Here is a 23,821-nt window from a genome sequence, read left to right on the forward strand (position 1 = left end):
TATCCTGGAGATTACAGAAAAAAGCAGAAAGGAAACTGCCCACTTAAAGGAAAATAAAAGATTTATCTCGAGAGAGACACATACAAAACAGTAAACAAAATTTAATGACATAATTAAACTGGTTAGTGGGGTAGCTACAATGACCTACTTTTAATTTGATTTAATCTCTTTGTGTTACTGTAGGCATGTCTGCATCTCCATCAGCTACATTTTTTTTTAATTCATCAGTCAATTTCGGCCAATGTTGACAGCAGGTAGAGGTCTTCAAAACATTACACTCCCCCGTGTGCAATCAGAACAGGAAGCTGGGAGGAAGTCCACAAGCAGAGTTCCTCTTCATTGATAAAAAGGCTGCAGTGAGACCCCTGTTATAGCCTGATATCAAAGAATCCATTCCCCACCCAAACGCATTTTCAGTGTACACTAAGAGCAGAGGTCACACTGCAGACTTGGTGCAATTCAGTTAAAAAGTAAATTGGATCTGCAAGACAAATTCATTGGAAACAAAGGTCCACTACTTTTCTACTGCTTAGGGAGATACTTCACATTAATGTTATCTACTCTGGTCTGGCCATTCCAAACAAGGGCACTTCATCACAGGGCCCCCACTGGTATCACAAGACCTTTAATTATTTGGCACCCACAATGCTATACCTGTTCTAACACTCTATATGAAACAAAACAGACGAGGATACTGAGCCAAATCCTACATTCATGAGTCACAACAATTTTAACTGTGTTATTCCCTTGTGTAACGTGAACACAATTTGCCCCATAAAAGCAGACACTAACTGATAACTGGAAGGCACACCTTTGGAAAATGTGTGGAAAAAACAACCTACCGGGTCATACAGTTGGCTACAAGACACACTGACAAAAGAACACTGAACACAAACCTCACAGCAAAGATGAAGGAAGAACTGGGAAAAGGAAGCCTCTACTGCTCAGGACCATAACATTCAGTTAAATGATTTAGTTGAATAATTCCATTCCAGTAATTTTCTGGAAAAAGTACTCTGTATTTTGTTGTTGCAGGAAATACAGAGTCTCGGTGGAATCTACTGCAGCTGTGCTGCTAGCTTTCCTCATTTTGTACCATGCAGGCACATAACACTGCACATCCATAAAGCTAAAGAGCTGTTTGCTGGAAATAAGGGTCTGAGTGAACTGCAAAAAAGACAGTGTGATTCTTTGGTCATGCACACACACACGTTTTTACTGGGAAACTCAATCCTTTGTGCTTCAACACTGCATATAAAGATATGTGACTGATAAAAATGCACACTGGATACATTAAATAACACAATTAAAAACAAGAGGCAGGCATAGCCTGAATGTCAGCTATGGTTTCCATTTGGAGTTTTGAACCTCGGTTCCATTCAGAGAAGTGAAATTTTCTTGCTAAATTAATCTTCCCCCTTCATTTTCTACAACAACAAACCTTCACATCATAATTACAATAACATATTTGGGGGGGAATATTTTTTATTTCTTGTAGTACTTCAAACAGGAGACCATGCTGTAAACCTATGCTGGATTTCCCACACACTCATACACACAAACCTTGTTTTGAAGTGTTCGGGCATATAAACTTTTAGTGATAAAACACATGTTGCAGAAAATATGTGTCCAGAAAATCAAATTCACAGAGTAGCATAGCATAGCAGAAGTGGGTAACTAGATGATGTTCATAAAAACATTGACATATTTTGCAAATGCCTGGTAGAAAAGTAGCATGTTTATAGTTGGGGACTCCTTACAGTAAAGCCCTTTTGTGGGGAGGCCCTTGTGCTCTATGGATATTTGCATTTTACAGCCTAAGAACACAAACTAATGACATTCACAAAATACTGTTTGCACCCCTAACGTGACAGCAGAGACTGACACAAAAGAATTAGTAAAGTTTTGTATAATCTTTGTGCAAACTTCCCTATTCTATGGACAACTGGCCTGGATTCCCCCCTATTCCTCGTATTTACAAACTGTTCTTAGGGTAAAACTAAGGAAGAGATACCAGCATACAAGTGGCACGATAAGAACTCCATGACACAGAGTTAATTTTTAACCCTGAGTGGGGAAAGCTGGCAACCCGAGCAAACTTATTTAATGCTGCACCTACGGAATTGGACCTTCACTCTTACACCTGACTTCAACCCCTTTAAAACGTTACACTGAACTTTGCCAAACAGGACAGATGTGTGAGACCAGGGACGCAGTTTCCCGATTTGGAGAATACTGTGCTTTGTCTCTGATAGTCCTCACATCAGTAACTGTTGAACACATGAACTCAAATGACCACTTTCCGCAAACAACGACACAGGGATGAGCTTGTACGTATCTCACAAAGGCAACCCTGTCTCATGATGAGAGAAATTGCCTGTTTGAGGAAGCAGTCAGTTCACAAGGAGAAGAGTGCTCTTCTGATAACAGGAATTGCACTGGTATCGCTTTTAACAAACTCATCTGCCCTTTTTCCTTAGGACACACCAGAGCTCGCCCCATGTCAGGAATGCTACACTGTGTTTACTCCCATCTACAAGTCAGCCTCACCATACCTCTCCCAGACACCTGCTTCTCCTCAGCTACTCCCATCCTATTTCACTCCCCCTGGGGAAAAGTACCCCTGTCACTTCAATGCCTGTATGGTGAGTTGAAAAGATAGGTTTTGTTCAAAAGTGGAAAGTTTTTTCCCCCCTTCGTAATCTCATTCTACCAAGCCACTTTCCCCATATCCCTGTGTACCCTCCCTGCCACAAAACCTGCTCTTTCTCTCCATAGGTCACCCAGCTATTTAAATCTCTCACACATTCTTCCAGCCAGGCACATGATGCTCAGATGCTGCTCTGAGGAGCACCATATAGATACCTACAGAAATACAAACATTAGAGGACTTTCAGCTGCAAAGGAGCGTTGGTGATTCATGACACTCAACTCGCTCACTGTACAAGCTTGGAATCTTCAAAAAATCTGATGTTTTTCAGGTCTCCAAAGTTGGTCTCTGAGCCTTGTTAACTTCCTCAGCAAGCTCAGCCTGACTAAAGCATCTCAGCCACCTCTGAGACTTCGGGATCGTTAAAAGCAACAACCATTACATCCTAACTCTGAATAGAGGCTTTCGTTAGGATTTTTTACCTCTGTATCTACCATTCCACACTGTCCCTCCAAGCCGAGGTTTCAGAAGTACTTGAACAGGCTGCCTCCAACTAATGGTTTTGGGAAGCCTGCCGAAGTCTTGAGACTTGCCCGTGTGTAGCACTCCTGTCCTCCATCCAGCCAACTGCAGCGGTAGCTCCCTAGGGCAACTCCTGGCCTATACGTAGTTCCCAGCGCACTAGCAACAAGTAACACTGAAAATTACATGTTTTGGCCATACATACATAGATCAAACAGGAGGCAAGGCAAACATATTAAGCAAAAGCCACGCTGAGACAACCCAAAATGACAGGCTACTGAGTGAATCATGCTACCCCAGAGCCAACAGCAAAAACTCTTGTTTTCCTTCCTCTGTAGCAGGAAGCACACAGCATTTCTCTCTCTCTCTTTTCTCATGGGTTTTCCAGTGAAGGTCACTATTTTGGAGGGAAGGGGAAATTTCAGAGTTACAAACCCCAAAGATTTAAAGGCCTTCCGAAGACAGGCCTGTGTCAGACTGCCACCGCTGAGCCAGCTGGGAACAGACAGGCTCACAGATGATGCATGCTTGGCATGAGCCCAGTTATTCAGGGATATCCTGATCCAACTTGCTCACTTTCAAACTCTCAGTTTGCTTGCAGCAGTAGCAGGACCTTTCCTGTGCCCATCCTCCTTCCCAGCAGTAAATTAAATGTCATGGTGGACACCCTCAGGAGTTTACTGTTTACAAATATCTTTCCTGAGATCACTATACCACCAGCAACCACAGAATACTGTGATGGACAAAAATATCAAATCAAAGGCAAGAGTGTACAAGTCAAGGCCCTGTGCAGCAACAGTTTCCCAGCACTATTCCAAGCACTGCAATGAAGATGCTCTACATAAAAGGTTCTGCTCCTTCCACCAGTGTTACAAACTGTAATGCCTTCTTCTGAATACATTTGGGCAAAGTATTTAAAACTACTATTATTACAGAACTGTTGGACAGAAACAGCCACCACTCCCTGGACAAACTGGAATTACTACACGAAAATATGGACTAGATACAAGCTGCTAAAAAGTTTCCTTGCATCGGCAAAACCAAACAGAAATAAACCCATAGCAATATAAATTAATAAAATAATAATGTGTAACAATAAAAACACCCAGGACTCTTACAGTTCCCTTCAATTTAATAATCTCAGCAACATCTAAAGAATAACAGAAGGGTTCAGTGTTTATTTGACAAATAGGCAATTGTTAGTTTTTAAATGTGATCAACTAAGAAAAACAAATAATAATCTGAGTTGAAAACAATTTTCAGCACCACTTTTCCTTGAATCCACTGGATAATTTCTGCAATTTTACACATACTTTTCTTTACATTTCGAATAGTTTTCTCTCCCTAGTTGCTCCTTTAGGTCTTGATCCCCTACCAACCAAGTCTTAGAAGACCCTGGCCTCCAGGATGTTAGTACGAATTTCTATTCCTTTTATGTAATCCTCTAGCAGTGGAGAGAGGGACTGCAAATACAATACACCCTTTCACTGTTATCAGATGGTGTACATAAGAGGCTCCTTTGTACATGAAAATCAGGCTCCATAACTAACTAATTAACTGGCTCCTCAGAAGTAGTGAAACCATGTTCACAACAAACACTGTCAAATATATATACTACAACAAAAAGAGTAAAATCAACTATCACTTGTTTTCCACCATAGTATCTTACATAGAACTTTTTAACTGCAGTGCAGTCTTCTAAATGTGAATGTTTGGAAACACTGTTTGGAACGTATGGAACATTTTTTTAAACTCAAGCACTCCCACGAGGATCATTGGCGGACTTCAGGAAACTGCCTTGTACACAACAGTATCTGGAAAACATAAACCACACTACTGCACGGCAGTTTATCTCCTCTGCTGCATGTCCTGCAACATCACGTCAGAACCGAAAACAAGAAAAACACCAACAGAGAGCATGCAGCCATGTTGCTGACAAGCTAGAGTCCATGTTGCACCCTGAAAGTTTAATCCCAGCCTGCCTCCATGGGTGCGTGAATTCAGAGCTGGATAAAATCTAACACCCATTCTCACTCTTCAGCATAAAGAGGGGAAGGCCTGGTACTCCTCCCTCTTTGTTTACACTTGAAAAGCAGCTGGGTTTCAAGTGAGAGGCTGAACTGGTAGCGTGACACCTACAGCTGACCAACTCCATATGCCAGGCAAACCTTTGCGCAGGTAAAAATCAGCAAGAGGCCGGGTGCAATGACCTGGGCAGGAAAACACCAGGGCCCTGAGCTCCTGAACAAGGCAGCTGCATCAGCAACAAACTCACCAGCCTCCAAAACACGGCACAGCCCCTCCGCAGCCCGACTCACCGCTGCAGGACCTCTGCCCGAGGAGAATCCGGAGCCCAAAGGTGGCGGACGACCATTTCACTAAAGACTTGCCTTTATGTTTTTTTTCCCCTTTCCCTTGCTGGCTCTGGATTACCGGGATCAACGTAAACCGGAGGAGGGCCGTCTGCTCTGGAGACAGACCCAGCCGCCCTGCGTGCCAGCGAAACTCTCCCCTCCGGCCCGTCCGCCGGAGATTTGCCGACACAAGGACAAGCGGGATTAGGTCCGCGGAAAATATTTGCCTGTCAGCGCTTTAGAAGGGGTGAGGGCACGGGCACCGGCGGGTATCTGGTTTCTAGGAGGGCCCCGGGTGAGTCTGTTCCTCCGGCAGCTGCCGTGACCGGCGGGAAGGACTCGCTCTGTTCACGGGTGGGTGACAGGGAAGAAAAGAGAGGGCAGTGTTTACGTCGGCCTAAAATCACCGCTCGCCAAGTGGAAACGACGACACCTAAGGCGACCGGGCCTGGGTGCTGGCTGCCATCTGCCCAGGCGCTGGCCCTGAGGGACGGGGAGCTGCGGGGAGCCCAATGTCCGCCCAGGCGCCGGCCCTCATCCAGGCCACCCAGGGCTTGTGCCCGTGGAACCGGTCACCCCACGGCGGCCGAGCCAGCCTTCCCCGCGAAAGCCGCCCCGACGCCGAGGGGCCGCGGCGCAGCTCTCTGGCCCTCTCCTTCCCCGCCCGCGGCTCCTCCCCTCGGAGCCGAAGCTCGGAGAGGCAACAAGTGGAAGCCGCCGAAGTTACTTCCCCCACCTCCCTTCGGCAACCGCCGCCTCCTCCCCACCGGACCCGCTCCCTCACGGGCTGTGTGAGGGGGGGGTGTCCCGCGCGTTACCTGAGCGGGCGCCGCCATGTCGCGGAGAGACGGCCCGGGCTGAGGCTCCGGCGCCGCTGGCCGCTCCCCGCCGACTACAACTCCCGTGAGGCCGCTGGAGGTGCCTCCCCACCCCCGGGGCGGTGGCCGGGTGCCGCGCTATGGGCTCCCGGCCGGGCCCGGTGTCCTCAGCGGGGCGCGGAGAGCCGGGAGGCGGCGTGGGAAAGCGCCGTGGTGAAAACAGAGACTTTAAAAAGGGATTTTGGTGAAAAATCGCCTTTTTCCCCTCCAGCTGCAGGGTTGGGGCGGTTTCCTCTCAGGGGTGTGTGTTTCTGGTACCCTCAAGGAAGGCTGCCTGTCAGGAACTGTTAACTTTCTAATATAGTACAGACTGTTGCTTTTAGGACAGCTCAGTTTTCTGTCTTGTCTTTTTTTGTTTGTTTGTTTGCACATCAGTTCGTGAAGCTCTTTGCACGAATAACTGAAGTGAAATATGAAAGTCAGGCTCGGTAAATCCAGCACACAGCAGATTTCCCCTTTCTGCCCGCCAGCTGACGAAGGGAGAATCCTCTTCCCACGGCTGAAGGACGTAGGCAGGGATTAATAAAGGCCAAGTACGGTAAGAGACTGGGAGAAAGCGGGCGTCAAACTGGAACAAGAGGTCGCTTCCTGATGCAGGGTGCTGGGGGCACGGGGTTCCTGATACTCCCACGACGTCCCCCAGCACCAGGCTCCTTCTACACGCAAGCTATTTCCATGCTTCAAATTTTAACCCTTCCATAATGCATATGATTCTCTGAAAGGACACTTCTTTCACCACCTCTGAAATAGGCTACAATGGTTTTGTATGTGAAACATTCTTGAAAACAAAGTTCCTTTGCCTTTTTTCCACGTTGCCTTGGTAAATAAATAATTTTAAATAAAACTTGTGAGCTAATGATGTGTCATCAATTCATGCCACAATGCTCATGACTGTATTAGCATCATAAAGTTCAGCTTAGGAAGCCCTAAGATCAAAGTGTCATACTTTCAAGAGGAAATATATGTAGTACGTAGTCACTGACATGTCTCCATCATCCTAATTTTTTCATCCTCAACTTACGGATGACTAAGTGACCTTAAAGTTTTGGTGAATGATCTTCACCTAATGTATGGTTTTGAATAGCTGAAAAGCATCTTGATGTCCTCAGAAGTGCGGGTTATAGGGCTAGGCATGTTGTGGGCACGCAATTTATGAAACGCCATGGGATGCCTTACATAGTTCAGAAGCAGCCTTCAGGCTGACTTCTCGTGGCACGCTTTGCTGCATCACGCAGTACAGGGCCAGGAGCACCTGCGGAAAGCAAGTGTTTGTTTTCCAACACAACTGTGTGTCTTCCAAAAGTAACCTCAGGGTTATCAGTTGCAAATAGTGATGAATCAGATCCCAGATAATTTCACTGCAATGGAGGTTTTTTAACCTATTTTCAAAAAGTCTTTGTGTGGATTGTTCCACCTTTGAATCACATAGTGACAAGCTACTTTCAGAAATATTTAATTAATGACATTAATATTGCATTATTGCCTGTTTATACAGACATCAATTTCTTCAGAGAAAAGCATGCTGTTTCCAACAAGGTCTGTAGCTGACCAACGCTTCCTTAGAATTTTCTATGTTGTTCATTTCTTAGCAACGAAAGAGGTTTAAGATTTTTGCATTTTGGAAGCTGCCCTAGAAAAAAAAAATGCATTATTTGCTCCATTTTTGTTGCTTTGCTTTATTTTTATTTTGATAAAATTTATCGATTAACTTCTTAAACTATGATCAGCTGTATGGGGATTATTGTCAATTTTCTTAGCGCAGGAAAGGCAATGACAGTCATCCCAGCAAAAGCAAAGTCTTTGCTGTGAAAAATCTTTTCACAAATTGGTGGAATGTTAGCCTTGTATTTGTAAGTGTATTCCATAGAGGTACCCAATTCAATCAACTAGAACTACTAAATTGCTACATAATGTCTGTTAAGGGTCATTAAAGGATCATGCTGTATCCTTTAGGTTTTGTTCCATATGGGTAAAATGTAGGCCAAGAGAACTATTTAAGGGCTGAAATCAGCTTCTGACTTCAGAAGTTAAATCAAATGCTGGCTGCAGTTCTTTTAGAGTGACTCTGAAAATACAATTTGAATGAGGGTTGATTTGGTTTTCGGGGGAGGTTTTTTGCACTTTGTTGGCACTAGAAGTCATTTCTGTGCAGTCTGCAAATACATACAGAATCCTTTCATTTAAATTGTGATGCATAAATGTGGTCTATTTTTACGTGGTAAGAGTTTCTTCCATTCAGGCAAGTCAGTTTGCATTCACACTCTCTAGCTCGTCACAAAGTAAAATTATACACTCTCATGAATCATCTCATGCTGACAGCACTTTGGTGCCTCATTGACTAGAGTAGGTCTTTACTAAACCCTCTTAACTAACAGAGCGCTATCAAAAAAACAGGAAAAATGCCTCCTGTGGCTATTTGATTCTGCAAATATTTCGTAGCGGTGTCTGAGTACATGTCCATAGGATGTGTTCTTTCCATCTGTCTGACAGTATTGTTACATGTGCTACTTTTTTTTCTTTCAATTTTTTAAAGAGCTAATTGATATTATGTAATAAATAGGGAGAGTTTTGCTTCTGCTAGGCACTTGAGGTATTTTATGAGAGTAGCAAGCTCCCAGTTTCTCTGGTCACCCTCAGTGGATTAGCATACCATTGTAGCTAGGCTGAACACCAGGCTGCTGTTCATCATCAGAGACTTTCTGTGGCTGCAGAGAGAAAGCTTTGGAAGCATTTTTTGCATTTGTTTGCATTCTGTTTTGAGTAGGTGGACAAATAATTGTCAGTAGGTTATAAAGATGGAAGCAGGCAACATAAAAAGATCCAGCAAAGCTCTGTAAAACCTCTGGAAGCAAATGTGGCATTTTGGACAAGGTGGCTGAGGGGCTTGGAAAAATATTCTGCTTATATCAGGTCATCTTCTGAGACTGACTTTCACTGGAGCGCATCGGGGTTAGGAGCTATCGCTGCTCAGAACTGGCTGCATTTCACTCCTGTGTGGACAAAGTAGGTACCAAGATTTTGAGCTGGTTTGGTGCTGGTTCCCCTGGACCAGCCATGATATGGGAGACCCAGGACACAGACTCTGGACTGTGCAGTTTAAATGAATCAGACTCTTTTGTATACATATAGATGTGTGCCACATGGATAAAGAGTACACTAAGGTTTAGGAGACTAAGAGCTGGTTAAGATGGCTGGCAGGATCTCACCATCAAGAAACAGAACCTAAACTCAGAAAGCAGCATTGTTTGGAGGAATGAAACAAACTCAAAAATATGTTAGATTTGGGATCTGGGCCGTTCCTGAATATGGAGAGTACTCCACTTCCTGCAATTTTCTTTGTCATTCTCAGTTCTTTGCTGCACTCCAGCCAGGATCTTCTGTCTTATGCTGCTCTTCTGATTTAAAACTGAAGATGCATATATGTTGAACATTTACAGAGCCTAAAACCTCTACCTGAAAATGCCCACACTCTGTCAGAAGGGGCTGGCTTCCTTTCAGACCTCTCCCTTGCGTAAGTTACCTATTGAACCTTTGCAATAAAACATGCTGGCTCCCTACGTGGCAGGAATTTCTGGTTTACATCCCCATGAATGAATCTTTCCAGGAACTGTATTCCTTGCCATTTCTATACCTACATACAAAGGCAAAACGAGGCCTTTTTCAGTAACGCCATTTTTTTAACAGGTATAATCTCAACTAGGAACCACCTCCATTACATGTTCATTGCGCAGGTCAGTGAAGGCTTTGGACATCAAAACCTAACTTTCCAGTTTTGAATTTTGTGTTCAGTTCTCTTAAAGGACTGTGTTCTTCAGGCTGAGTTCTGCACTAAAACAACCTTTTGGCACCATTTACTTGGTTTAACCTGGCTCCACCAATAAATTGTAAAAATCATAGGGTAGTTTAGATTTGAAGGGGCCTCTGGAGGTCTCTCCTCCAAACCCCTGCTCAAAGCAGGTCTACTCAGAGGAGGTTGCTTAAGGTCCACTCGATTCTTGAACCACCTCTCTGAGTCCCTGTTCCAGTATTTGACTACTCTTGTTAAAAAAACAAATGGTTATGCCTAAATGAAGTATCCCATATTGCAGCTTGTGTCCATTGCTGTGCACCTCTGAGAAAAGACTGCCTCCACCTTCTCTGTATCCTCCAGTCAGGTAGTCACAGATGCAGTCTGCTCTTCCCTGAGCCTTCTCTTCCTAAGGCCATATGAACCCAAGTCCCTCAGCCTCTCCCCAACCATCATCTTCTCCAGCCCCTGACTGTCTTGAAGGCCTCTGCTGGACTCCCTCCAGTATGTCCATGACTTCCACACACTGGGGAGCTCAAAAATAGACACCTACTCCAGATGCAGCCTCACAAGTGCTGAACAGTGGCAAAGGAACACTTCTCTGGACCTGCAGACTACACTCTTGCTAATATAGCCTAGGATGTGGATGGCTTCCTTTGGTGTAAGTGTGCTTGCTGGCTTACGTCCAAGGACCCCCGGATCCTTTTCTGCAGAGCTCCTTCCCAGGCAGCTGCCCTCCCCAACCTGTATAGTTATTCCATCCCAGACACCAGGCTTTGCAAATAAAGTAAAAAATTAATAATCATCGTGTTTGCAAACCACAAATTGTTTTCTGCGAGGCCAACCTTACTGTGTTCTCTGATCTTTCACTGCTGTAACACTCTTACATTGAAGAAGGTGAGATGCAGAGAAAGACTGCTAGCGGCAATCCCTTGCCATCTCTGATTGCTGTGAGATGGCTTCCGTGTTCTTCATATTTTAAATGTGAATAGAGTTCCTTATGTGAATAAGGAAAATAAAGCTCACTTTTAACATTCAGTATGCTTAGGGGCAGCTGAGTTCATCTCAAGAACAGCTCTATGCTGGTAAGTGAAGCACTGTTGTGTTTGTCCCTCCTTTATGATGATATACAACTGGTCCTCAGAGGTGATTTTTACTGGTACTTCTTACCGGTCTGTTCTTATTTTGACTGACAGCTAACTCTCGTGTTATTTTCCTTTCTAATGCTTTAGTATTGCTTCCTGAAGAACAAGTAGGCATCTAATCAGTAGAGCAAATATCAGTCAAACTTCTCTCCATTTAACACAGGGCCTTCCTATTTAAACACTGAAAGAACAAGAGCATTTTAAACTGCTGAATAACCATAAGAAGATGATAACACAGAATTTTATTTATTATTTTAGTAACACTGGTAGTATTTTCAAAATATTGAGTTACAGATGGAGGTAACCTGACTCCCGATGAAAATACTTTTGGCAATAAGCAGTGCATGCTGTGCTTTGCCCAGTGCATTGCACCTGTTTATGAGTCTGATTCTTGCTCTGATTGTGATCAGAAGCAAAATTGTCATTGATTTTAGTAGGAACGGGATGCCTTGTTAAATATGTGCATTTTAACTTTACTTATTTTGTTTAAGATAGTTTGCATTAGCGGTGGGAAGGATTAATTTGGTTACCTGCCTTACCCCTTACCAGCAATGATTTTCCCTGCTGGCAGATCATTGACTAATACAGGCTCCCATGGCTGCACAGAAGGTGGGAGCTTTGACAGTCTATGGCAGTGATGCTCAATTTTGTGTTGACCTGCTGCAAAGACAGGGTGGAATTTAATATAAACTTAATCAGAGCAGCAAGAGCATGTGTATTTAACTATAACTTGCAATTAGGGTTAGAGGTACCATCCTGCATAAAGGCACCCTTTGCACTGTACAACAGTTGTGGTACTGCAGCCACTCCATCTGACACTGCTCCCCTGCCCCAAACAGATTGTGGTTTCCAAAAGTAATTAATTTCTCCTTTTTCACTTCACAAACTTCTTTCTCTCGGTTCTGCATTTGCTCAGACCACATAATAGTTGATTGATTGAGTGAAACGAAAGATTTAAGGTCCCCTGAGCACTGTGTTTTACCCAGAGCAGTCTGTATTCTCCAGGCATCTGGAGCTCCCAGGAGGAAAGAGATGCACAGGCCGCCCATCCCCAGACCTGCACTGGGCATATTCTGTGGCTCTAGCAATATAGATATTTAATAATGTATGTGTATAAACAAAGATGGAAGCTACACCAATATATTTCCCCTTGACAATGGATATAGCTCCAAGTGCCTACAGGTCTCTGACCCTAGTAGCAGAGTTTGGAGAGAGGGGTACTACCCATGGCAGAGGAGAATTACTTTAGGACCACTTAAGTAGACTGGACATGTAGTTTTCTGCGGGACTGGGCAGGGTGCATGTGATGGTGCTGAAGACATTGCCCAATATCATTGCAGGGTGCTGTCTATTGCCTCTTAAGGCCAGGGTAATCAAGAGAGGTCCCTGATGATTTGAAAAAGGCAAAGGTCATGCCCGTTTTCTAAAAAAGCAAGAAGGACAATCTAGGGAACTATAGGCTGGTCAGTCTCACCCCTCTGCCCTGGAAGGTGGTGGAGAAAATTGTCCTGGAAGCCATTACCAGACAGATGCAGGACAAAAATATTTGGGAACAGGCAGCACAGATTTACGAAGAAAAAGTAGTGCCTGACCAGCTCGACTGCCTTCTACAATGAGACGACTGGCTCTGGGGACAAGGGGAAAGATGTGCATACCGTTTACCTTGACTTCTGCAAGGCTTTTGACAAAGTCCCCACAGCATCCTTGTAGACAGACTGCAGAGACATAGACTGAATGGATGGTCTACAAAGTGGATGAAAAACTGACTGGACCATCAGGCTGAAAGGGTAGTGGTCAATGATTTGAAGTCTTAATAAGTGGCTGGTTATGAGTGGCATCCTTTGGGGGTCAATAGTGAGGCTGATACTGTTTAACATCTTCATTAACAACCTGGATGGTGGGACAAGGTGTACCTTCAGCAAGTTCATGGATGAAACCAAATAAGAGGGAGGAGCCTATACACACTGAGTTGTAGGGCTGCCATGCAAGGAGACATCAGCAAGCTTGAAGAGTGAGCTGAAAGGAGCCCTGGAAGTTCAGCAACGGCAAATGCAAAGTCCTGCAGCTGGGGTGGCCTAACCCCCTGCAAGAGCAAGGGCTTGGGGCCAGCTAGAGGTCAGCTTTGCTGGAAGAGATCTGGGGGTTTGAGTGGACAAGAAGTTAAACACAACTCAGTCATGTGTCCTTGCAGCAGTGAAGACTAACTGTGTATGGGCCTGCATTGCCCTCAGATTGAGGGAAACCTTTATTCCCCTCCACCTGATGTTCATGTGGTCACATCTGCAATAGCATATCGATTTTTGGGGCCCCCAATACCAGAGAGAGATTGACTGACTGAAGTGACCCCAACAGAGGACCACCAAGATGGTTATGGAGTTGGAGCACATGACATATGAGGAGACTAGATTGTCTGGGGTTTGTTTAGCCCCAGGAAAAAACAAGGCTTAGGGGAGATCTGGTGGCTTTTTTCCATTATGCAGTGTGAGGACATAGTGAAGGCAAGGAAGAGGTAATATCACCAGGTTGCAGCAAAAGAAATTTTCTTCTTGTAAAAGGAAAAAAATCCACCATGGGAGTTGTTAAGCATTTGAACAGGGACCCGGAGGAGTTATGCAGTCCCTGTTCTTGAAGATTTTCAGAATTTGACAAGACAAAGCCCTGAGCAATCTTGTTTAACTGGAAAGATAGAACTGCTGTGAGCAATGTGGAGGAGTGGATGACCTCCAGAAGTCTCTTCCAAGCTAAATTATTCTGTGAAAATTCACATTTACTTCTTCAACTGAAAATACTCTAACTTTAATAGGTGGTTATCAAAGGCAGAGAGCAATAGTTGCAGTGTAGTATTCCATTGTATTTCTGAATGTTTATTGGTGCCATTTCATTACATCAGGAGGGGAAATCTCCACATGCTGAGTTACTTTGGTTATTGTAGGTAGCAGTACAATTGGGTGACATTAAGTATTCCCTTAACATGCTTGGATATACTGTAACATAATATATTCAAACTACAAACATTTAAATAACTTGTTAAAAACTGGGCAGAGCAGGCTAATTTCAATCTCTCATGCTTTTGTTATTGACTTTTTTTAGATAAAAGTAAAATGTATTGACAGTAAAGATTTCAAGGTAGTGTAGCTCTGGGACAAAGAGTTGAATTAAAGTTTGTTGAAATGATGTAGGTGCATGAAACCTTCTTTTACCTGTGATCACAGAATTTTCCTCTTGTAGAACTTTGCTGGTGCCCACGAAGTGGTCCTGGCTTACCAGAACAGAAAAAGAAGAATATGGACTTGTTTGTCCTTCAGTAAGTTGTCTCTTCATAACTGACGGTATCGAGTCCGGAGTCCAAAGTCTCTTGAAGCGCATAGAAGCAATCAACTAATCACATTCACAACCACATTCATTTCAAATGTCTCTTATCGGGAGACAAGAGCCAAAAGCTGGCCTCCACCATGACCAGACAAATGACAACTTCTACCTTTCCATGATTTGTCTGAACACAAGTGAGTTCCCTGTGGGATTAATAAGTAACCTTTTTAGTTTTTTAAGTTTTAGGGAAAAATGGTAGTAATAGGATACTAGGAGAGACTTGTTCAGAAAGGGTAAGGGACGAGATGGTAAGGGACAAGACATGATCACTTTGTTCTGGCAGCTAAAGTGAAGCACAAACTAGAAACTGTGGGCAAACCCTAAGAAGACTATTTGGATATGTGTCATATATGTTTGCCCCATTCTTATGCTTTTCCCTAGATATTCTTGCTTCTGGATATGATCAGAAATTGGATATTGTACTATGGAAATGTCTGAGTTTCTGCTTTTTATAAGATATACAGCAGCTGAGAAGAATCTGTTGTCTGCTCCGGGTGATCGTTAGAGATCAAACAAAATAGTGTGGAAATAACACAGAGACATTTTAAGATGACTGCCCAAAAAGCAGATTTGTTGCTTAGAACCATTGCTAAACCATTGCTTGGTGCCACCTCAAAGCTACCTTGGCTTTCTATACAAAACCTAGGAAATTAAATATTCTGGTGTCCAGAGGCTTTGTCATTCACCTGCACTGGAGTTCACACTGCATGTTACACTGCCTGAGGAAAAAAAACCCACCAAGCTATCTGAAGAAGAATGTCAATTTCCTTGAGAAGAAAAGCCACAAGATTTGATTGGTGTAATCAGAATGTGAATGGTTTTATTGCAAAAATGCATGCTGTTGAATTGAATTCGCTCAACTTACTTCTAGTTGGGGAATCATGTTTTAGTGGTCATGTAAAAACACTCCTGCACTTAACACAATTGGCCCTCTTAGCAACATTCCCAAAGCTAGGTTCATGCAAATATTTGCACTTCACTTCCCACCTGCCCATGGAGATGAGATGTGTGCATGAAACAAAAGACTTACATGTGGCCAGGCAGCTGGTTAGACCAGATGCTCGCACACCTCAGAAATACGAACTTATCTGATATTTAGACAGACATGAAGTGTGTCAAAAACAAACACATGGCTGGCTTTGATGATCAGGTTTTAAACAGAGATTTAAACATCTCTATGAAGCAGTTTTTAAAAAGTTGTGAAGCAGCAAGCATCCAAGTATATAGGCTAAGACATGCTGCTCTGGCTTCCTAAAAAAAAAAACAAAAAAAAAGGCCAAACATTAATTTTACAAATGAAGCAAGCTATTTCTATCAGAAAAGCCATTTGTTTTTGCATTATAACCTTCTTAGAAAGTTTAATTCTTCTCAGCACCATGGCAAAGGGAAAAAAGGAAGGAGAGAGCATTTAGAGGGAAATATGCTGTATTACTTGGGAGACGGGCTGCTGATCCACTGCAGCCACCTAAAGGGATATCCAGAGACTGGAAGGCGCCTGTGGCAGAAGGGGTAAGAGGAGGAAAACTAATATCCCAGCGAAGTGTCTGCTTAACAGCTTGTGTTCCTTCTCAGGCTCTCCCAAACTTTCTATCTCAGACCCAAAAGGCTACTTTTATACTAAGCTAGTTTTATATATATTTATCTACTAACAGATAAAAGAACATTTGCATTGAGAACTTCAGAGACTCTGAGGTCTTGTAGTTGCTCTCAGGCCAGTTAATGCTGACAGCCCCAAAAGAGACAAACAGTGAGTTCAGCACTGATTAATACTGTAAAGCATTAAAAGCTAAGAAATACATGTGTCCATTGCTATATACAATCCAAGTATTTTAAGTCAGGCAAGAAAGCAACAGGCAACAACATTTATGTTAAAACCTGATGTTTCAGCTCCTAAAGGAAAAAGCAAATTTTTTTTTTGCTTTTGAAAGGAAACTATAAATGAAAGAAACCCATCTCACTGCACAAAACATCATAAAGATAAGACTTACAGGCCAATGAAGTTGTTTCTCAGCATTCTCAGCTCTCCATCCCACAACAAATACCTTTTTTTTACTACTTTCCATACACAGCATTTTTGCAAAAAAGTAATTTTTTGTGTCTTTCTCAGGGAAATGCCTCTAAGAATTAGAGATTATTCATGGCCTTTAAAATCTGAAGTTCATCCAGGTTTAGTTCTAGTAGTTAGGTCTCGCTTCAGTATATGGATGCATCTTCATAGTGGAATTTGCCTGGAGAGCATATCCTGGGGCTGGAGACTTGATCATTGGCCCAGGGTAAATACTGGCTACATAAACGTAACAAATGCCTCTTGAACTTGACTCCAACAAATACATAGAGCACAGGGTTGAGGCAGCAGTGGGAGAAAGCAATCTTACGGCTGATATGAAAGGCCAGGTTGGAGTCTTTTTCATACTGACAGGTAGGTGATGGAAAAGTGATCAGAAAGCTGAGGATGTTGTAAGGTGCCCAGCTCAGGAAAAAAGCCACCACAATAATAAGGATGAGTTTCACAGTTCTGTGCTTTCTGCGAGATCTTGCTCCGAGCAGGATCATCAGTATCTTGAAGTAGCAGAATACGATAACCGCAAAGGAAAACAAGAAGAGTACATTTCTCTGATAAATGTCTACCTTTTTCCATTTCCAGTCAGCATAATCACAGGTCTTGACCCCTTCCAAGTTTTCTTGCACTGTGGTGTAAATCACTTCGGGAACCACGATTAGTACACTAAGAGTCCAAACAGCCAAGCTCACCAGAAAACCACAGCACTGCGTCTGGGATCTCAAAGTCGAGAGGGGGTTCACTACAGACGCGTATCGCAGGATAGTCATGAGAGTCAGGAAGAAAACGCCGCTGTAGTAGCCAATGGAGAAAACAGCATTCACTGCTTTGCAAAGGAACTCACCAAAAATCCACCCAAAGGACTGGTCCACTGCCCAGAAAGGCAGCATGCAGGAGAAGACTAAATCAGAGACACAGAGATTCATGATGAAGATGTTCGTCAAAGATGTAAGGTTTTCATATTTGAATAGGATCCATAACACTAGAGTGTTTCCTAGCAGGCTGAGCAAAAATGCCACAGTGTAGAGGACAGTAGTGAGATGGGTGTAAAATACAAAATAGTCACCCATTTCGCAGACATTGCTTTCATTAGAAGAGTATTCGTATGAGTAGTTCTCATCTGAATTGGGTGGGTAATGTTCGTCATCCATTTGTTTGTGCAAACCTCGCACTGTTCTCCAGCAGCTACTTCGAAGAACTGCAACAATCAAACCAAAGTTTTGGTGCAAATCAACCCAATAGCTAAACTCCCGCTGTGGAGTCTTCTGTTTTAAGAGACAAAAAGAAGCAGTGAAACTACCTTGTTTGTCCTGTTTTTTTGGGAGAGAAAGGAGTCATTTCCTCTTATGACTACAGCATGAACAGGTAGATGCTAAAGATCTACCCTCAAAGCAACATCAAAATCTTAAATACTTTAGAAGTTGGAAACTAAGACAATTCTCAACAAATATAGTCGGTGACAATGGCTAATTATTAAGCTTCTACTACATGAAGTTTGAGGGTGCATTGTTTTTTAATGTAAGAATCTCAGGTGGCAAAATTTTCAAATCTGCTACTATTTTTCAGGTTTTCTGGAATGATATAAAATTCCTAAACTCTTCACCATATATATTATTCTTTGACACCAAGGTTCAGCACTGCAGAACCTTAAAAAGCTGAATGGTACCAGTATCAACAAGCATAAGCACCAAGAATGGGAAAAGCCATGTTTTCATGGCTTACAGATTTTCATCTTGTTGTTGGTTGATATCTAAAAATCTCCAAGCTGTGGTGGAAGGGTGCCTGTGTTGGGCACTCCATGCGTGTCCCTGGCTAGCTGATTCTCAGGGGTGCGACAGGAACAGAGCTCACATCACGCTCCTTTTCTAGGGGGTGCTGCCCTCTGCCTGTCTGCACGTAGGAATTTAATCCCAACTGGATGAGTGGTTGAAATTGGCCAACAGTATCAGAAGTTACTGGGGCTTGGAGGGGAATATATGATCAGGTGAACATACATGGTCACAATAGCCTCACTTCTTTATGAAATTAAGCTAAAAAGCAGGTAAGAAAAGTCAGTAATGACTCCAACCAATTGTTCAAAGTCTAAATTAACATTATCCTGGGTGAAGACTTACCTACAGCACTGTGTTTGGATCCTGATTTGACTGAAGCCACTGAGAGACCTGCCACTGATTTCTTTGGAAGTACAGCTGTGAGAAAGAAACTCCATGACTCAGGCCAGAATTGTGCTGGTGACATTTTCCTTTTTGGATTAGTGAAGGCAGAATCTGCCTGCTACAGCCAGAAGACACACTGCCTTTGGGGACAGACGGGTTATGTCTACACCAGGAAAGCGTGCCAGGGAGCACTGCTGGCTGCCAGCATTTAATGCCACCCATGGGGGTCGGTGGCTCAGGACAGCCAGAGCGTGGCACAGGCAGCGCAGGCCAGGGACCATCCATCCATCAGGATGTGGTCACCCAGTTTTGGAGGCAAGTGATGTGTGGGATTCAGTACTGTGACAGCAAGTGGCCCTGGCACATTTATTACAAGAGTCACACTCCTGACTGGAAATTGTGCTTGTGGCCCTGGGATTTGTACCATGCTGCCATCTTCAGGCATGCAGAACGAGTCCCTGCCGAGGCAGTCGTCCTCTCTGGTTTTACTTGACGGTACAGATGGCACTTCAGCAATACATGGGTTAGATTGAAGTCATGACCACCATCGTGCCCTGTTTCAGCTCAGGTCGGAGGTATCACTCCTCCGCAGCAGCTGTCCTAAGGGAGCAGAGGAGCCTCTTTGCAAAGAGTAAAGGTTCTCCATGGATGAGATGACAGTGCTGACCACTGTCTTCACTGCTTATGCTCTCCTCCCATGCTGGCAGCCCGTTGCCAGCAAGCCCCTGGGCAGGATTGCCCACCTGCCAGGAGCTACCCAGCCAGCAGAGCCAGGCTGCTCCTCACCTTTGCTCTATTGTATTTTATCTCCCCCCTTTCTACTGTAGAAATAAGAAATGCTGTGCATGGATTTCCAGTGAAGACATACGCAAAGGAGGTAAAAAGTTGTTCTGACTGAATCAACAGGCTAAGAACATGTTAGCATCACACGTGAAATACAAATCATGCAACTGTTTTCAGTACCTGTATACTGCTACAAGTGAGAGCAGAAGTTGGCTGAAAGATGGAAATTACTTTAACTTCTCTTGTCAGGACAAATAGGAACAGAGGAAAAACACATCCTGCAGTTTAAAGTAATTTCTGCCCTTGTGAAGAGCACTCAGCAAGGCGTTCAACATTCATTTGGCTCTGGGCCAGAAACAACGGATTTTCCAGAAGCCATCATTTTCTGTCAGTGCTGTTCTTTGCCTTGGAGCATCATGGTAAAAAGGATTTTAATACAGAAATGTGGAAGTGCTATTATTAGCTGCTTATAATTCAACTTTGTTTTTCTTTGAAAATTCAACTAGACTTCCTCTGTCAGCTGGAGATACATATTGTTCATCAGTTTATTTCTTTTTTAAACTGAGCATTTGAAAGAGGCACTGGCAGGAGCTGCATCGCTCCTCATTGAGTGTCCCACCAGCCTCCTCCCCAGCCAGAGGCAGCTGAGACAACTCCCTTTAAGAAGATTCCTGGTTTTTACACAGACAAACTGAGGTTAAACTCATCTTAATTGGAATGGACCAGGGGAATATAGTAGAGAGAAGCCCCCTACCGTAAGGCAGGCACTCATGGGAGCTGAAAGCATTTTTGACTCTATTCAAACTCCTGCTAGAGCTGCTGGGCTTCACAGCTTGTTCTCCAGGTTTTTGAGGAGGGCGGGGAGGGGGGGGAATAGCTAGCTGGCTTTGCAGGGAGGTTTGCCCTTTAGCTACCCAGGCACCAAAGATCAAGTCAGAAAATAAATGTGTTCCCCTAAACCAGGCTTTGTCTGGTAGCTGCTTCCTAACCGATCTCTTGTTCCAATTTGGGATAGGAAGAAAAATCCTAAATGTGACTTTTTTTGGCAGGAAAGTGTTTTAGTTTTTCTAACAGGTTTATGGAGCAGCCTTTTTTATCTGAAGGAAGTTACAACATGTTAAATAATGTTTCTCCTACCTTAACTATGACTGGTATCAGTCTTGGAGCACACCTTTGGAGTCACACATTGGAGATGGACAGCAAAGTCCTGGAAGTCATGATCGGGATGTAGACTTGGCCCAAAGCGCAGATGTACTCTGGACAGCGTGGTCTGTGCTGGTGGGTGAAACAATTTTTTGGCTGCCTTAGAGGACTTTTGCACATGGTAACAAATTCTTTTGGGACATGGGTAAAGCGAAAAGTCAGTAGGACTTCCTTGCCCAATTCAGTTTTGCAGAGCCCCAAGAAGCCCAGCTCCTCAAGAAAACTCTTACTCAATTTTTAAAGCAAAACCTGCTCTGGAGTTGAGGTCAGTTTCTGAGGTGGGTGCTTCCACCCGTACCCCACAGGTTTCACGAGGCAGGTACAACACACATGGTCAGCCCAGCTCCTTGGTGGTCCTCTGTTCCCCCAGAGCTCTGCCTCTCAGCTCTGGCCATCACCCCTGTGATAACCCTGGACTAGGGGAGGAAGAAACATCTCAGGTTAAGAGTCTGGACCCCGCTCCTGAAACACATGTATGAGTTCCAGTTTACATACTAAGTACCACTACAACCAAGGCAGGATCAGCTTATGGTATCTGTGGAGACACACAGAATTAATGCTTGTGGGACTTGCCATGCAAAGAATTATATTTTTTAGAAGTGCTGCCACAGCACTGCTGAAGCAGCAGCCCTTCTCCTCATCCAAAGTTGCCATAGGGGTAAAATCAGCAGCCAAGTCTGTTTTTACAATGAGGAAGAGGTTGTCATGTTCTCTTCTCTCTTTCTCCAGCTTCTCCTTTCCCAAGAGCTGCAAACACACCCTCTGGGCCCTTTGTCACAGTTTTGCCATAGCTTCCTCTGTTCCAGAGGATTTTTTGGGGAAAAAAAATCTGGCATTTACACTCTGCTTTCGAACTGGCTGCTACCTTTGCTTTCATCCCAAACCATACCTCTGGACTAAAGGGACAGCAGGGGACCAAAATTTCACCACAGGTTACCTGCTATCACCAGGCCGTGCTGGCATTTAGCAGGTTTCTCCTGGGGCACTGCAGCAGCCCCTCTCTTGCCACCCTGCTGGGGCACTGAGGTGAAGGCATGTGGTCTGCAGGACCATGGTGCATGATGATGAAACCATGGCCCCATGTCTATTTGATCAGTAGGTTTTATTGGCGCTGAGGCTTGCCAGGAAGGATGCGGTGCTGGTGGCTGAGCAGCAGCCATCCAGTAAAGTGCACAGGCAGGAGCAACCTTGGCCAAGGAGGCTTGCATGGAAGCAGAGGTGGATGGCATCCAGCCTGTGGTTGCCTGCAACAGGCTTCGAGCCAGCGTGGTTGCAGCTCTGGGTGTTCCCCACGCTCCCCAAGGGCGAGGCAAAGGAGCCTTTGGCTGGATGGTACAAAGGAGGGCATCGCTCCCTGCTTGCAGCCAGGCAGAATTTGGCCATGGGTTGCCTGGTAGTTCATCCAACTTCAGGATAAGCAAGTGAGTGCGCTGGGGGTGAGAAGAAATCATCCTTCTGGTAATAACTGGCCGGGAGGAAACAGCAAACTGGAGCTTTCTGGGGTTTACTGAGCAGGCAAATTGTCAGTTTGTTTCTACAGTGTAGACAAACGAGACTTGTAAGTGTATTTTTTGCAAACAAAGAAATTGCATCAGTCTCTGTGTCTGACATGAAATTCTGATTTGTCTTCATAGCAACACTCCTGCCAGGCACCAAACACTCGTGCGTTTCTCACAGGCCAGACAGTGATGACATGATGTATCACTTTCCCATCTGCTCCACAGAGAACATAAATGCTCTGTTATTCGGCCGTGAAAAGAGCGTCACTTTGGTTCTTAGTAGCTGGGTTTGTTGGCAGCTGAAACCAAGCAAATCTACTTCTTATTTTTATTACAAAAGCAAAACTTATCTGCAGGTTTCTGCTGCCAACAGAATGTTGCCATTCACACATGCACACACGCCTTGTCTCTCTGTGTGTAGATGTGTATGTATCCTTCCAACGATATACTGCAAGATGGGGCTGTCCTTAAGAGCACTCACCAGACTCTACACCCTATATTTAATTAGCAGCCTTAAAGCTGTGTAAGTAGTCTGTTAAGTAAAATGTGTGTAAAGAAGCTGCCTCTATTCTCTCACAAATTCTTATAGTCACAAAATAAAGATGACAACTGGGGCACTTTTGGGACAAATAATTGCATGTCTTCCCTCTAAAGCTTCGCAATACTCGTGCCTCCATATAAAGTTCATGAACTCATTTTTATGGCTCAGGGGCAACTTGAAGAACAGGGTTGCATTTTTTTGTAGAATTCCATTGCTACTGGTGTATTTAAGATAAACACACCCCATCTGTAATTTTTTTTTCAAGAGGATTATAAGCCACATGTCTAAAGAATTTGTGTACCGTATTGGGTGGGATTTCCAGTGTTGCTGCTGGACCTGTTGCTGCAGGAATGATGCTGAAACAGAGGGGAACTGCACTGGCAGCCACTGGTGTGACCAGCAGATACGAGGAGGTCCTGCCCTATCCCGTGGCTGGGCTCAGAGCAACACACTCTCCTGCAGCCCAGAGAGGTGTCTTGGGGAGGTAAGAAGAGGGGCAGCCTCAGCAGTGGTGGGTGTAGGCAGAACGAGGTGCGCTTTCTGGAGAGAGGGCTGAGTAACGTCGCTGCATGGAGCCCAGCTTTGTTACAGAGGCCGTCCTCGCCCCTGGCAGTGCAGCTGGTCTCTGTTTTTAATGACTGTGAAACGGGCTCACTCATGTCAGGCTGTTTTCACTGGTGAAGTCAGTCCAATGTTGAAGTCCAGGAGACTTGCAAGGCTTTAGCCAAAGGGAGAAAGGAGAGAAAGAGAGAAAAAGATGCCCACTGTGCCACATTTGCACAAATGAAAAGCTGGGCATAGTGTAAGGAAGCGAACAAAGTAAGTGTGTATGTCACTGCTGTCTCCTCAGCACTTTCTAACCAGTTTTGTTTTGC

General features: G+C 44.2%; 2 protein-coding genes across 7 annotated transcripts in view; both read right to left on the bottom strand.

Moving 5' to 3' along the window:
• The window catches only part of FYCO1 (FYVE and coiled-coil domain autophagy adaptor 1), a 54,775-nt gene extending 48,328 nt beyond the window's left edge, over nucleotides 1-6,447 (bottom strand). The window contains exon 1 of one of the 6 annotated variants that reach the window (XM_075418857.1): nucleotides 6,345-6,447. The gene's annotated coding sequence lies outside the window, so the exon portion shown is untranslated. Of the gene's footprint in view, nucleotides 1-5,447; nucleotides 5,937-6,344 lie in introns of those variants that run through there. The other 5 variants (XM_075418862.1, XM_075418861.1, XM_075418860.1 and 2 more) reach the window with 5 other exon arrangements.
• A 7,766-nt stretch (nucleotides 6,448-14,213) lies between these two features.
• On the bottom strand, nucleotides 14,214-17,989 carry XCR1 (X-C motif chemokine receptor 1). Its single transcript, XM_075417411.1, has one exon. The coding sequence runs from the start codon at nucleotides 17,913-17,915 to the stop codon at nucleotides 16,899-16,901; it is 1,017 nt and encodes a 338-aa protein (XP_075273526.1). The 5' UTR covers nucleotides 17,916-17,989; the 3' UTR covers nucleotides 14,214-16,898.
• Between the last annotated feature and the right edge of the window lie 5,832 nt (nucleotides 17,990-23,821).

Source organism: Opisthocomus hoazin, chromosome 4 (assembly GCF_030867145.1).
Source record: "Opisthocomus hoazin isolate bOpiHoa1 chromosome 4, bOpiHoa1.hap1, whole genome shotgun sequence".
Taxonomy (NCBI): Eukaryota; Metazoa; Chordata; class Aves; order Opisthocomiformes; family Opisthocomidae; genus Opisthocomus; species Opisthocomus hoazin.